General features: G+C 39.5%; 1 protein-coding gene and 1 pseudogene across 1 annotated transcript in view; both read right to left on the bottom strand.

The window, feature by feature from the left end:
- GRM5 (glutamate metabotropic receptor 5) overlaps positions 1 to 13,961 on the bottom strand; it is a 447,722-nt gene that overhangs the window by 17,102 nt on the left and 416,659 nt on the right. Inside the window, exon 8 of the mRNA XM_059708191.1 lies at positions 7,665 to 7,760. Coding sequence (XP_059564174.1) covers positions 7,665 to 7,760 — 96 coding nt within the window. The remainder of the gene's footprint in view (positions 1 to 7,664; positions 7,761 to 13,961) is intronic.
- LOC132242060 (large ribosomal subunit protein uL16-like) lies at positions 9,929 to 10,630 on the bottom strand (annotated as a pseudogene).

Below are 13,961 nucleotides of genomic sequence, written 5' to 3'. Positions count from 1 at the left end.
GAAGGTAATTCCATGTGTTTAATCTCATGAAACCCTTGCAGCAACCCTGTGAGGTGGACTTTCCCTCTTTTCTGAGTAGATGGGAGGGAGCAGTGGCTGCAAACTTCCGTGATAATTCCTCCAGAGCATATCTCTTACTGGGCAGTTAGTCCCTAATAAGATCCTTGTTTGGAAGAGAACCACTGGGCCCCATGTTCACTTCTCTTTGGTTTAACAGCAACAGGAGGCCTTTTCAAAATGTTACATGTCCATTCAGAGTAACTAATGGTAAAGTATAGCTGCTACGTCCCCTAAGTCCTCAAAAAGAGGTATTTGTTGGATCGTTACAGAGGTTTCTTTCTCAAATTAAGCTATATCTTATGATCCATAATTCAGAAACCTGGACTCAAATCTCAAAACTAAACTACTCCTCATACTGAGATTTAAGTTCTAGGCTTTTTAAGGTTCTTCACCTAAGATTAGAGGTTTTTTTTTCTTTTCCCCAAAACAGAAAATGATCCCACCTCCCTCAACCTCCCCTTCTCCCCACTGAGCAATCATATAAAAACCAGATTAAAATTGAGTAAAGAGAAAACAAAAGACACAGCTGTTTTGCGCCTGTGGGCTGGTATAGGCAGGACGACTTTCTGAAGGAATCCAGCTTGATTTAACCTTGAATAAAACATAGGGTTGGAATTGATGACAAAGGAGAGGGAGTTTGGGGAAGGTAATAGCTTCCATTTGAATAGAACTTTACACTCCAAAAGGAGTTTCACTTATTATATTTGACCTCACAACAGTTGTCTGACAGAGCACTTATAAGGTGGTAATTTTAATTCTTTAACAATCTGTTTTTTGCACTGAACCTAGAACACTCCAAGGGTAGTGACTACAGCCTCTCCTGTGCTTAGTATGGTGCCTGGTGTGGAGTAGTTGGGCTGGGAATGTCTGGGAAATGAACTAAATCCCATCACCTTGAATGCTTGGTATAAACAGGTATTATTAACGTGTACTATAGACGTAAACACTGAGGCTATGGAAGTTAACTAAGTTGCCCAAGTCAAATAAAGGCAGAGCAGTGCCTCAAACCTGACCTTAAACCCAGAGTCATTGCCACCATGCAATACTGTCTCTGTGCTAAGTGCCCAGATGCACACACAAACTAAGGAGCAATAAGACATATCCTTGTGGAGCGTCCAGGAAAACAACAACACCCAAGTTTGTGTCCATAAAATAACCAGATAATAAATTGAAAACTCTCTACCAACTGACCTGAATAACGCAGAGATAAATCCCGAAGGACTGTAGAATAAAAGAATCACAGGATTTTTATAATGGTTGCTGGAAAAAATGATTTCTTTAGACAAAAGACTTCTTTTGGTCTTAGTTAAAGCATCTCTCTTTGATGTAAGAATTTTCACTAAACCACTCTACTGTGTTATTTAATATTCCTGATCTTCATTTTCCTTATCTGTACCATGGAAGTAAAAAAATACCTTGCTTATAATGTTCTTGGGAGAATACCTATAATATATGAAGGGACTATCACAGTATCTAAGTTATAGTAATTATTGTAATTATTATTTATTTTAGAACATCTCTAAATATAAGTTAGAACATTAATTTGAAATTGACTTTGGGAGGGAATAAAGAGAAGTCTACTGCAGGGGTCCTAATCTATTGCTAAGCAACTAATTCGGGCTCTATTGTTCTAGAAAGGCAGAATCTTTCTTTTTCGTGGATCCTGAATTTTATATAACTGTGTGCATAGCCCTAATCTAAGCACTCAGTTCAGGTTTATTACTTAGTTTCTATGTCTCTTAATTCTATTTGCACTGGCAGAAGTTATAGAAATGATATCAAATGAGGAGTTATTCTGACACATTATCCTGTGGGAGAGAGCTTCTATATTATATTGAGATGATCTATTTTTCTGACTCAGTTCCCAAATAGACTACAGATTTTCAAGGGCATTAGTCATGTCTTGGTCACTCTTTTATCCCCATAGTCTTGAAAGTGCTTGACTCATAGTATGCACTTCATAAATGAACATTAAATGAAGAAAGTAATAATGGAATGAAAGAAAGGCAAAACAGTCCTAACATAGATATTACATTTTGGGGTTACTTTTCAAATCTGAGTTTCAACTAATTCAATAATAACTACCATGACATCACTCTTACCAGGTTCTCTAAGGATTTATTAAACATTTATACCCACCAAAATTAGATGCTGCATCTACTAGGTGAAAATCAGTTACTCAACTGATTGGGGGTTAGTAGTTTACATAACTGATATTATGACACAGCAATAATAAAAATAACTTGGTACCGCCCTCCTCTCTTCCATCACTGGTGGGGGATTGTAGATCTATCACTTTCATTTGACTAAGGGAGCTCTTTCTCAAAGAGAGACTGGGAGGCTCGGAATGTCTATGACTCTCCTACTGGGGTCCAACATGAGCACGTCACACACAGACTCCATCAAATACTCTTGCTGAGACAGGAGATAAGAACATTCATTGAGGTTTTAGCCATTCCTGATGGTGGACCATCACGGTATGAACGCACACAGTGACAGGGTTTAGAGAATTTTCGGTTCATACAGTACCCCCGTTTAGGACTCTTGTTCACTTCTCCTGCATTCAGGAGGACTCTGCTCTGAAATACACTTAGACTGGGGGTCCTTTTTCTCTGAATCCTCCCCAGCACTTGTCATTTGTTGATTTGTTGATGATAGCCATTCTGACAGGTGTGAGGTGGTAACTCGTTGTTGTTTTGATTTGCATCTCTCGGATGATTAGTGACTTTGAGCATGTTTTCATGTGTCTCTTGGCTTTCTGAATGTCCTCTTTCGAAAAGTGTCTATTTAGGGCTTTTGCTCATTTTTTTTTTATTTATTGCTTAAAGTATTACAAAGGGTATTACATATGTGTCCATTTTATCCGCCCGCCCTAGACAGTCCCCTAGCCTCCCCTATCTCCCAGTGTCTTATGTCCATTAGGGCTTTTGCCCATTTTTTGATTGGGTTGTTTATCTTCCTTTTGTTAAGTTGTATGAGTTCCTGTAAATGTTGGAGATTAAAGCCTTATTGAAGATAATATTGGCAAATATGTTCTCCCATGCAGTGGGCTTTCTTGTTGTTTTGTTGATGGTTTCTTATGCTGTGCAGAAGCTTTTTATTTTGATGTACTCCCATTTGTTTATTTTCTCCTTAGTCTCTCTTGCCCTAAGATATGTGTCTGTAAAGATATTGCTATGACATATATATGCAATTTTGCTGTCTATGGAGTCTTGTAGGGTTTTTATGGTTTCCCATCTTACATTCAAGTCCTTTAGGCATTTTGAGTTTGTTTTTGTGTATGGTGTAAGTTGGTGATCTAGTTTCATTTTTTTGCATGTATCTGACCAAATTTCCCAGCACCATTTATTAAAGAGGCTGTTTTTACTCCATTGTATGCTCTTGTTTGTCAAATATTAATTGAGTATAATGGGTTGGGTCAATTTCTGGATCCTCTATTGACCAGCGGTTCTCAACCTGTGGGTCGCCAACAATGAAAATACATCCTGCATATCAGATATTTACATTACGATTCATAACAGTAGCAAAATTACAGTTATGAAGTAGCAACAAAAATAATTTTATGGTTGGGGGTCACCACAACATGAGGAACTGTATTAAAGGGTCGCGGCATTAGGAAGGTTGAGAACCACTCTAATTAGAAAAGAGGATCAGAGTGATTATTTCCATAAAATATAACTAGAACCATGACAGAGATAAGCACAGGATAGCACTGGGCCCCAGGGGAGGGTACCTCGCACAGACAGAAAAAGGTCATTAGAAAGACTCTCCTAGAGTACATGCCCTTGACCAGAATTGAACCTGGGACCCTTCAGTCCACAGGTTGACACTCTATCCACTGAGCCAAAGTGGTCAGGGCTCTTTAGAAGGAAGATAAAACCACCTCAAAAAGAATGATGTATATAATGGATTAATTTCCAGAGCATTCACAGATGCCATTTATGTTGCAAGTCTTCCTTCCTGAATTGTTTTCATTTTTCAATTGAGGGGTTATTTTAAAGCAAATAGATGAACCTGGTGAAAGGGAGAAAGAGAGAGAGGAGGGAGTGTGGGAAAGAGAGGCTTGGTAATGACTTCCATGTGAGGGACCCCTTTCTCCAACCTCATCTCCTTCCATCCTTTCTTTCACTTTATGGTTGGAATACATCATAATTCCCCAACTTGTACACTATTTCAAGCCTCTGGGGTCTTACTTGGACTGCTCTGTGTCCATGTAGAGTTCTTTTTCCCTCCTTTTCGTACGGATTCAAAGCTCTCTGCCTTTCTCCTTTCCTTCTTCTAAGGAAAAAGTAGAGAGGAGAAGAGCCCTGACTGGTTTGGCTCAGTGGATAGAATGTTGGTTCAGTGGATAGAGCGTTGGCCTGCGGACTGAAGGGTCCCAGGTTTGATTCTAGTCATAGGGCATGGAGAAGGGAGAGGAGGAGAAGGGAAAGGAGGAGAAGGGAGAGGAGAAGAAGAGAAGGGAGAGGAGGAGAAGGGAGAAGAGGAGAACGGAGAGGAGAATCCTCTGTCCTTAACAGATGTCAGTCTGCTTCCCATAATTCTATGTTCTAAATATATTTTTTAAAAATCTGGCTCAGAGAAAAAAAGACTACAAATAGATGACTAGGTAAGTAGCTTTTCTTATTTCATCAGTTCATAAGGGCTCTGGGCAACTTTTAATACAGTGAACTTTTTTTTTTTTTAAGTCAAACAAGCCCTGACCTCAGCGAATTTACCTCAATCAGATTGAGGACATTTTTAGCAAAGGCCAGCTGAGGAGTGCCATAATTACGTTAATAACAATGTACCTACCTATATAGTTTAAGTTTAAAAAATTTGGCTCTTTCTGTGGTTGTTTGAACTTCCTTAGCCCCTCCATGGGACTGGTTGTTCAGTAATGGTTGCAGAACCAGTCCAGTCATTTTCAGAGTAAATATGATAATGACCATGACTCTGGGAAGCAACTGGGGGGAGTGAATGAGAAAGAAGGCCATATAGGCTGATGCTAAAAGTCTCTATAAAAGTCTCACACAGTTATCTTATTTCCAGCTCTATTTAATGCCACAGTAAATAAGTTGGGGTTGACAACTCTAACCTCTTATTAGAAATGGTTTATATTGCAGTTGCCTCCTCTATGATATGTCTTCTCTTAATATTCAATTTTAAACTTACTTCTCCTGGAAAAATGTCATTGTGTGTGTGTGTGCGCGCGCATGTGTGTGTGTATTTATATGAACAAATATAAAGTGGGGGGAAAAATATTTAAAGGTCTTAGAAATTTTGGCCTCTCCTTTGTCTGTCTCCAGGCCTTCTGTTCTCACTAATGGAAAGCTCTCTTAGAGCACCAACGGGCTTCCTTCCTCTCCTGCACATTCTTTTTCTCTGTGTCCGTTTCTATTTAATGCTAAACAAGTGGAAAGGAAGAAAATGTAGGAAGAGAAAACCATTTGTTCCCAATTAACTATGCTTATCTGAAGGGCAGAGAGGGTTACTCCAACAGAACTGTCTTTCCGACAGCATGCTCTGTGTGCCCCTGCACCACCAGGACATACTAGTGTAGTAAGCCTTGCCATTACTTTGGCTATATCCAAACAAGTGAGGAAACAAAAGCTATGTGGTGTCTACCATTCCCAGGGTCGACACATTGAGTGCCCACCTCTGTAGATCTGTATCTCACCCAAGGAAGTTTGGTCTGTGTGCTCTGGGGCCCTCTTACCCTATGTGTCCCACTATCTCTTGTCCATTCTCAACGAAGGCAGCCTTGAGCAAATCTAATTGCTGAACTGATCAGATCTGAGAGTTCTAAGCATTGACCAAATACTCCTAAGAACACTGCAGGACAGAATTGAGACTTAATGTTTGGCGTGAATAGCTCTATGTCCTCTTTAGATGAATGGAGTATTCCTAAATGTCAGTAGAAACTGGCTAAGACAGAATGACCTAGGAAACATGTAACACTACAGATTTCTAGGTTATATTGTCCAAGATTTTGCATTAGTATGTTTGATAGGCAGCCAAGTTTGCTAGGTTTGGAAACTCCAGTCCTACACTCTGGACAGAGCCCTGTGCTCATTTGATACAGTGTTTTGGCCAATGAACTTGGGTGCTGTTTGATTTTCAAAGACAGGAATTAGGACACTTTATCATATCGTGATGGAAGGAAACCAGCAGTCCCAGTAGTAGTCTCTTGAGTCACTCCCACAAAATAATCTATTGAGGCTTATCTTCCGGATATACTGAGATAAAAAAAAAAAAAGTTGTAGAAAGGAATCGTAGGCATAAGGCCATCAGATAAACCAATGTGCACACATATGTACACACACTCTCATTGCCTTGCCTCTAGGAGCCAAGGACAAAGGTGGCCAAGCTCTTAGCCAGAGCTGCACAAATGATTGCTCAGGCTGTATGCTGCGCATTTCCAGGCGCCATTTTCACGCGCTGCAATGTGAATGGTCCCCCAGAAGTTGTGCAATGCAGTGGTCCTTGGAGAAAATTAGAAATTATTTTGAAAACCTGAAGGAGCCCCTACTAGAAAGCAAATGCAACATTTGGGGTAAAAGGTCAACAGGATAAGTTCTTGCTATACAGCTGGCTCTCAAGCTCTGCTCTCAGCACATGCACACACACAGGTATATACTCTGCTTTCCGCACTTCCCTTTCCTTTAATCCAGGGTGATTTCCAAGAGCTTCCCTTCCACACCTCAAGGTGGATTGGGAAATGCCACAACAAATTAGAAGTGGAGAGTACGTTCATGGTGAGTGATTTCCCAACTTCTAGGCTCCTCCAGCATTTTGGAATTGTTTAATGCCAATCTTGACAGTCTTTATCTCCAGAACCCTTTTCCTGAAACCCAGTCGCATGCAATAAAGCACGTTTATTTCATGCAACCCAGCTTAGTCTATGCTTCTAATTACAAATACCCCAGTTTACTGGACACAGCTCAGTGGGGGAGTGCCTGGTATGAAGGAACATGCATAGCGCAGCAACAGGGAGTGTTTGCCACCAAACACAGAGAAGTAAAGGAGATGCAAAGCTACGGTAGCTAGAGGAGGACGAGCTTTCCTGATTTCAGTTCACGAAAAGCCTCTTGCCTCCATAGTTCACTAGTTTGGCATGGCATTTGCCCTTCTCTGTGAGTTGATGTTGTTATGTTCAATAGAAGTCAGATTAATTCCCAGGCTTGTCTGGGATTAGGAGCTGGCATCTTCCCTCAATTGTAGTTCTTCTCTCAAAACCAGTGTTAGGCTTTTGCATTTGTTTTCCTAAGTAATTGGATAATCCCGAAATGTGAATTTCCTCCAAGCTCTTCCACTTTGCAAACTCCAGAAGCAATTAACCAATACATTAAGATCCGTGGGAGAACTGTGAGGTAAGGCTTCAGACATGCAAAGCGCACAGCCCTGGGAAACAGCAGCACCTGGGACAGGAGGCTCCCATCACTTCACATGAAGATGGTATGGGTTTTGCAAACCAAACACACACAGAAAACCAGCGATGGCCCAGGTTGGACACACTGTATGCGGTGCACAGTTGAGTGAGGACCCAGACCAGGGAGCCACCTGTTCCTCTAGCTTGCACACATGTAGCTCACACCACCTCAGGCCACTCACAGTTTGCTTACCTGCTCATTGTTGCTCTCCCACCATTCCCCATACTCCCTTTGGGGGTGAAACACTCTATTTCCGACTTGTGCTGGGCCAGTCTCCTGTCTTTGTACCTGGTATGCATGAACAAGGACAGGAGCAAACAGAGAGATGTGATTGTATGCTTAACTGGCCAGGCTGAGGAAGAGCTGTGGCTGCAGAGGGTCGCCCCATGCCAAAACAGGGCCTCGGGCTTTTCACGTCAATGGCTGCCCCGTGATACTTAATAGATGATTGTGATGGTATATGCATAAGACTGGAGACCATTCTGTTATTTCTTAGTTAAAGCACATGTGATCTACCCTTATACATTATTTATTAATCCGTGAGTTTATCAGATTTAATAGTCAACGGTAAAAGCAATACAATCCCTAGCATCAAGAAAAAGATGAAGGTAAGTATGTTAGTGTTTATTTGGTGTTTACCATGGGCTAGACAGGTAGAATGTTACTTAAATTTAAGTAACATTATTTAAGTTGAATTCTGGCAACAACCCTGTGGCAAAGGCCCTGTTGTTATTACTAGTATATCCATTTTTTCTGAGGAAGAAAATTGTAAGGATTAAATAAATTGATCAAGGATTTTGAACACAAGCAGTCTAAGTTTTGAACCAACATTTTTAGCAATTATAATGTGTTGCCTTCAATTATCAGTCTTTTAAAAAATGTATTCTTGTCATTAAAAAAAAAAACACCTTCATTAAGTGGCACTATGTCTGAACATTATGTACAGGAATTGGCAAAAGTAGGTTAAATTACCAGCCATCATTACCTAAAAGATAAGCCATAAGTAAGGATACGAAATTATATTAATAAGGAGAAGACAAATAATACAAATAAATAATACAATTATGAATAAAATAATACTATGAGAATAAACTCTGTTTCATGTACTAACAACTGTAAACCTAGTTTTTACCCCCCCCCCCCTGTATATTAGAGACTGGTGATGCCAAAAAAGAAAAGAAATTCCTTTGATGTGAGAGGTTTCTATGACCATTAGGCTGAAGTTTGAGAGTCAGTATTGAGTTGCTTAATTGTGCAGAGTGGCTCAGACAGCTTTTGCATCAGAATTGGCAATTCCCCAGACCTGGAAGGTACCAGATGTTTCATCTAAAATAAGCTATGTGATTTTCAACATCAGTGTGCTCCATGGTTCATCAAAATGAGCCTTTATATTTAAATGACAGTTTTCAAAGCCAACATGCTTCACAGAATAATCTCTGTTTTACTTATCATTTAAGCCTGTGGGGTAAAGCGGCACTGCTGTACCCAGTTGCCTAATGAGGTAACTGAGACTTATTTAACTGACTTGACAACATCACAAGCCTTGTCAGTAGAAAATAACTGCCAGTAGAGATTGCAGGGCCCCAGAACTCTTAAAGTTTATCTTTATTACCTTTTTTTTTTTACTTGTAAAATTGGAGCCTGATATGATGTTGCTTCATCCATTTTTGGTATTCAATAGTCAGTAATAAAGTTACTATCAGAAGACTTGTTTACCTTGGTATGGTCACTTTTTAAAAAAGTTTCTGTTCCTGCTGTCTCAAAATTAGTATTAAATAAAACAAAACAATTAAAATCATTATTAGTCCTGGGATTGAGGCCTTCCTCTTAATTTTTTCCTCTTCAAAGATGTTCAAAGTATCTAATTTTTGAGTGAAAATGGCTCATTAAATCAAGTCGAATGGATAGAATAAATTACCTTATTCAGTAGACATGAATCAAGCACCTATTACATTCTAGGCAATGGGCTTTGTCCTGGGCATATAGAGATTAATATTAATAATCCATGGGTCCTACCTCATAGAGCTCACACACTAGTGGAAGAAAGAAGGGAAGCAGACAGTATATACACAAATAACTTTAGGTCTAGGCCATAAAGAAGAGAGGGAAACACTTAAAGACTTGGTTAGAGGAGGTAAAGCATTGGACCAAACCACATGAGTAGCCTTTATTTTACCAAAAAAAATACCTCAAAAGAGAATCCCTTGTGAAGCACCAATCATTGAATGGCATTCCACATGTCAACAGAAAATATTTTGTGCTTGTTTAAGAATTGGGTTGCACAACCAGAATACTTCTCTATAGCATAAATTAAAAGAATATTAATAGAACTATTGATGGTCACTCAAAGGGGTCTTTAAACTATGAGGATAATACTCTAACCAACTGAGCTACCCAGCCAGGGCACTATCCTCCATATTTTTTTTGGGGGGGGGTGGGGGTGGGAATAGAAAGTTGATTTATTGGTGGGTGTAAGGTGGGGACAACACTAAGACTCTCAGAAGTGCAGGGCCAGCCATTTGTCCAGGGGGCCACGATTAGGGATGTATTTGACCCCACAGCCATCTGGGAGATGCTTCTCAGCCACCGTGTCTTCAAACTCATCCGCATTAAACTTAGTAAAGCCCCACTTCTTGGAGATGTGGATCTTCTGGCGGCCAGGGAACTTGAACTTGGCTCTGAGTAGGGCCTCAATCACATGCTTATTCTGCAGCTTAGTGCGGATGGACATGATGACTTGGCCAATGTGGACTCTGGCCTCTGTGCCCTGGGGCTTCCCAAAGGCATCCCGCATACCTGTCTGGAGCCTGTCAGCACCAGCACAGGCTCCAGGCAGGTATTGTTGATGCAGATGACGTGGAAGGGGTAGAGTCGCACTCATATATGAAAGCCATCTTTGCCACAGCTTTTCACCATGTACTTGGCACCAATATAGGCAGCCTCCAGGGCTTCGGAGGAGAGCTGCTCCTATTCATCTGACACCATGTGGCCACAGAGTGGGAACTCATCCGCTTTCGCCTTCTTCTGCCCCAGGTCAAAGATGCGGATCTTGGCATCAGGGACACCTCGGCAGAAGCGAGACTGTGGGTATGGCTTGTTCTTGCAATATTGGTAACCCCGGGCTGGGCGGCAACCCATAGCAACACAAGGATCTTCAGTGGCACCAGGATCTTCAGTGGCATGCCGAAGGGAAAGAGGATCCTCAATTCTTAACACTACCCTACATAGTAGGTGCTTTTATCCTCATTCCAAAGAGACAAGCATTGAGGACCAGTGTCAATCGCCCAATCTCACATCGCGTGGGAAACCTAAGATTAGAAATTGGACCTCTCTGATTCCAGAGCTCCTCTTATTTCCATTAAACTTCTCTCTAAGTAACAATGTCAGTAACTTTAGAAACAAAACTATGAAGGCTTGTTATTTACTTTTTATCTCCTTGGCCCCATTTGCAAATGAATGGTACAGTTAACAAGACAGCCAGTGGAGAATCTAGTATAAGACTTTAAATTTTGTTTCTTCATTTAGGTTCCCATAGATGTACTATATATATTTAGTTTATATCATTGAAATAATTTACTGAATACTCCATGTCCAAGGCACTGTGATAAGGGCTCATGGGTAACTCTGTGCCATTGATAAGCTCACAATCAAGAGTAGGAGGATGAAATGAAAACATATCATTTCCAAACAATGTGAGAAGTTTTATTATAGGAGCATGCAAAAATATCTACCTAACCCATAGTAGAATGGCAAAAAATAATAAAAAAATGTTAGTGAGATATGATGCCTAAGATAAATCTTGAAAGATGAGTGGGAACAGTGTGAAAAGATGAGTAGGCAAGCAGAAGAAATATCAAGAGCAACCACATGGAGAGGCTTAGCAACATGGGGTATATAGGGAAACAGTGTTTAGTATTTTTATGGTAATCAAGCATATAATAAGTCAAAGTAAAATGGGCTGGAGAGGCATATAAAACATATAGCTTATGGATGAATTTATCCTGGAGATTAAGAGATTCCACTGTGATATTTTAAGCTAAGAAAAAAATATGGTCGGAATTGACATTTAGATAAAGTAGTATGGACTCGAGGGAACAAAACTACAAATAGACTCATACTATGGCAATAGTCCATGTGAGAGATGATTAATGCCTTAGGGTAGTGATGGGTGAAAAGTAGGGTACAGTTTCAAAAATATGTCGTAGGTAAAATGAGTAGGATCTATTAGATGATGAGTGTAAGAGAGATGTGTGGAATGCTACTCCAGTTACTGCCTTGAGTGGTATACTTACCTAAGTTAAGAAAATAGAGAAGGAATATATTTGGGGTAGAAAGAAGCTTAATTTTGGAAAATTGAGTTTGAGAGGCTGGTGGGATATCCAAGTGGACATATTCAGTAGACACATGGCTATAAGAATCTGGATGTTAGTGGCCATTATACACTGGGGAGACATCAGCATACAGATGGTTGCAAATACCATGAGAATGCTCAGTGTTCATAGAGAGTATGCAGAATATAGAGACAGACTTGCTCACCCTACCTGTTCAAAAGCTTTTATAAGACTGTTAATGCAAGCATTTTCTCAAAATATTTACTGAGTACCTATCAAAAGCCAGATACTGAATTCAGGGTTTTTGAATCTGCTATTTTCTTTTTTTCAGCCTCCAAATGTCTAGATTTGTGCTCCATATAGTGTTGACACTTTTATTTCTGCACCATAACCTTGGCATGAAGAACTGTCATAAAAGTTTTAATAAATTTAAGAATGATTTGTTCTGAAATTAGCTTTAGCTACCTTCCTTGAAGATTTTTTTGTTGTTGTTCCTTTCATACCTCCTTTATCCAGGAGATCCTAGTTCATTTTTGTCCATTCTACAGGAGCCCATGTTCATCTGGTGAATTTAAAAGATGTGGGGGTAAGAATCAGGATTGGATCGAAAATGTAATTTCTCCATAATGATTCAAATAAAAAATTCCATTTCTTCACTCCCATTTCTCCTTCCCTACCAATATCTGGTAAACATTGGATTACTGAAATTTCTATATAGGCTATGTGGTCCAGAATGGATAAGTGATTCCAAAATGAGATGAAAGATTAATAATAATGTATATATTAGCTGAAATAGCAGAAATTGGGGAGATGATACCTGAAGCTGGAAGGAAAGGAGAGGACTTTGGTTTTAGTTAAATAGAAGACAGTAAATGCAGTGTTTAGTGAAGAGTTGAAGATGAAGGAAGATCTGTATGGTCAAGCAAGGATTACATACAGATTCTTCAAATGGTTTGAAGGGAAAATCCAGTGAATGAAACAAAGAACAATGGGTATAAGTGGAAGTTCCCACCATGATACTATTTCTGAGATGCTGGGAAGATTCCACTGGTGAATTCTCTCACTTTCCCTTAATGTCAAGAACGAAGATTTTTCCATCCTCCCTGAGTGAGGAGGCTAATGATGTAAATGTTGTTTGAGTAGACATACTATGACCTATTTAGAGGAATTTTTCTGGTAGATATTGCAGACTCTCTGAGAACACGGTTAGAAATATGTAGAGGAAGACAGATGGGGATGCTACTTTGGGCAGGAAGCTTATGGAATAAACAAAAAATATGGAGAAAATGATTGGCAGGGGGTGATACACTGAAGCCATGAAGTTCACATAAAAAATAATCATTTTAAAAAAAGCATTTGCCCCTCCATCACATGGCCACATTCTTCATAACAAGATGTCTCATCTTTACCTTCAGGAGACAGGTTTCGATAAGACTAAGATGGTAATTATAACCCCATTTTGCTTATCAGTTTTAGCCAATGATCATGAGAGAGGGTCATCTAGAGGTTTCTAAGAACATTTTACTTTTTAGGTCTTAGCTGGAAAACACGATCCCTTTTTGCTATGGACAGTTGCCTGGATGTGCTACCCGACAATGCTACAACCATGTTGCAGGCATGAGAGAAGCTAATCCAACATTAAAAAAAAAGAGAGAGAGAAATTAAAAAAAGGTTGGTTCTGGACAATGTTTCTGAACCACTGAATTAGCCTTTTTAACCTTAGAACTTCTTTTTATATGATATTAATTCCCTTATAATGTAAGCCACTTTGAATTAGGTTTCAGGTTCTCTGATGCCAAAATCTTCCTACCTCCTACTTTGCTTTCATTACTTTTTCTATCAAGGATGAGTTTAAAAATTTCTAAGATTATATATAGCATTTATTTAGGTTTAGATAGTTATAAGATGTGTGTGTGTCTGTGTATGTGTGTGTGTGTGTGTGTGTGTGTGTATTTATGAAGACCCTAAAGAAGAAACTTACTGACAAACAATTTAGTCTTACCTAATTTAGTGGCTTTATTTTTTAAAGTATTGTTCCTTTTTATACATACTATTAGGATCTTCATAGAATTGGATTTGTATAGGAAAAAAAGGGGGTAGATAGCCTGGGTAAAAAAAAAATCCCTATTTAGAGAATGCCTAAACAATTGACCCATAT

The sequence above is a fragment of the Myotis daubentonii genome, chromosome 9 (assembly GCF_963259705.1).
Source record: "Myotis daubentonii chromosome 9, mMyoDau2.1, whole genome shotgun sequence".
NCBI classification, from domain to species: Eukaryota; Metazoa; Chordata; class Mammalia; order Chiroptera; family Vespertilionidae; genus Myotis; species Myotis daubentonii.
This window is presented reverse-complemented; position numbering and strand designations above follow the sequence as displayed.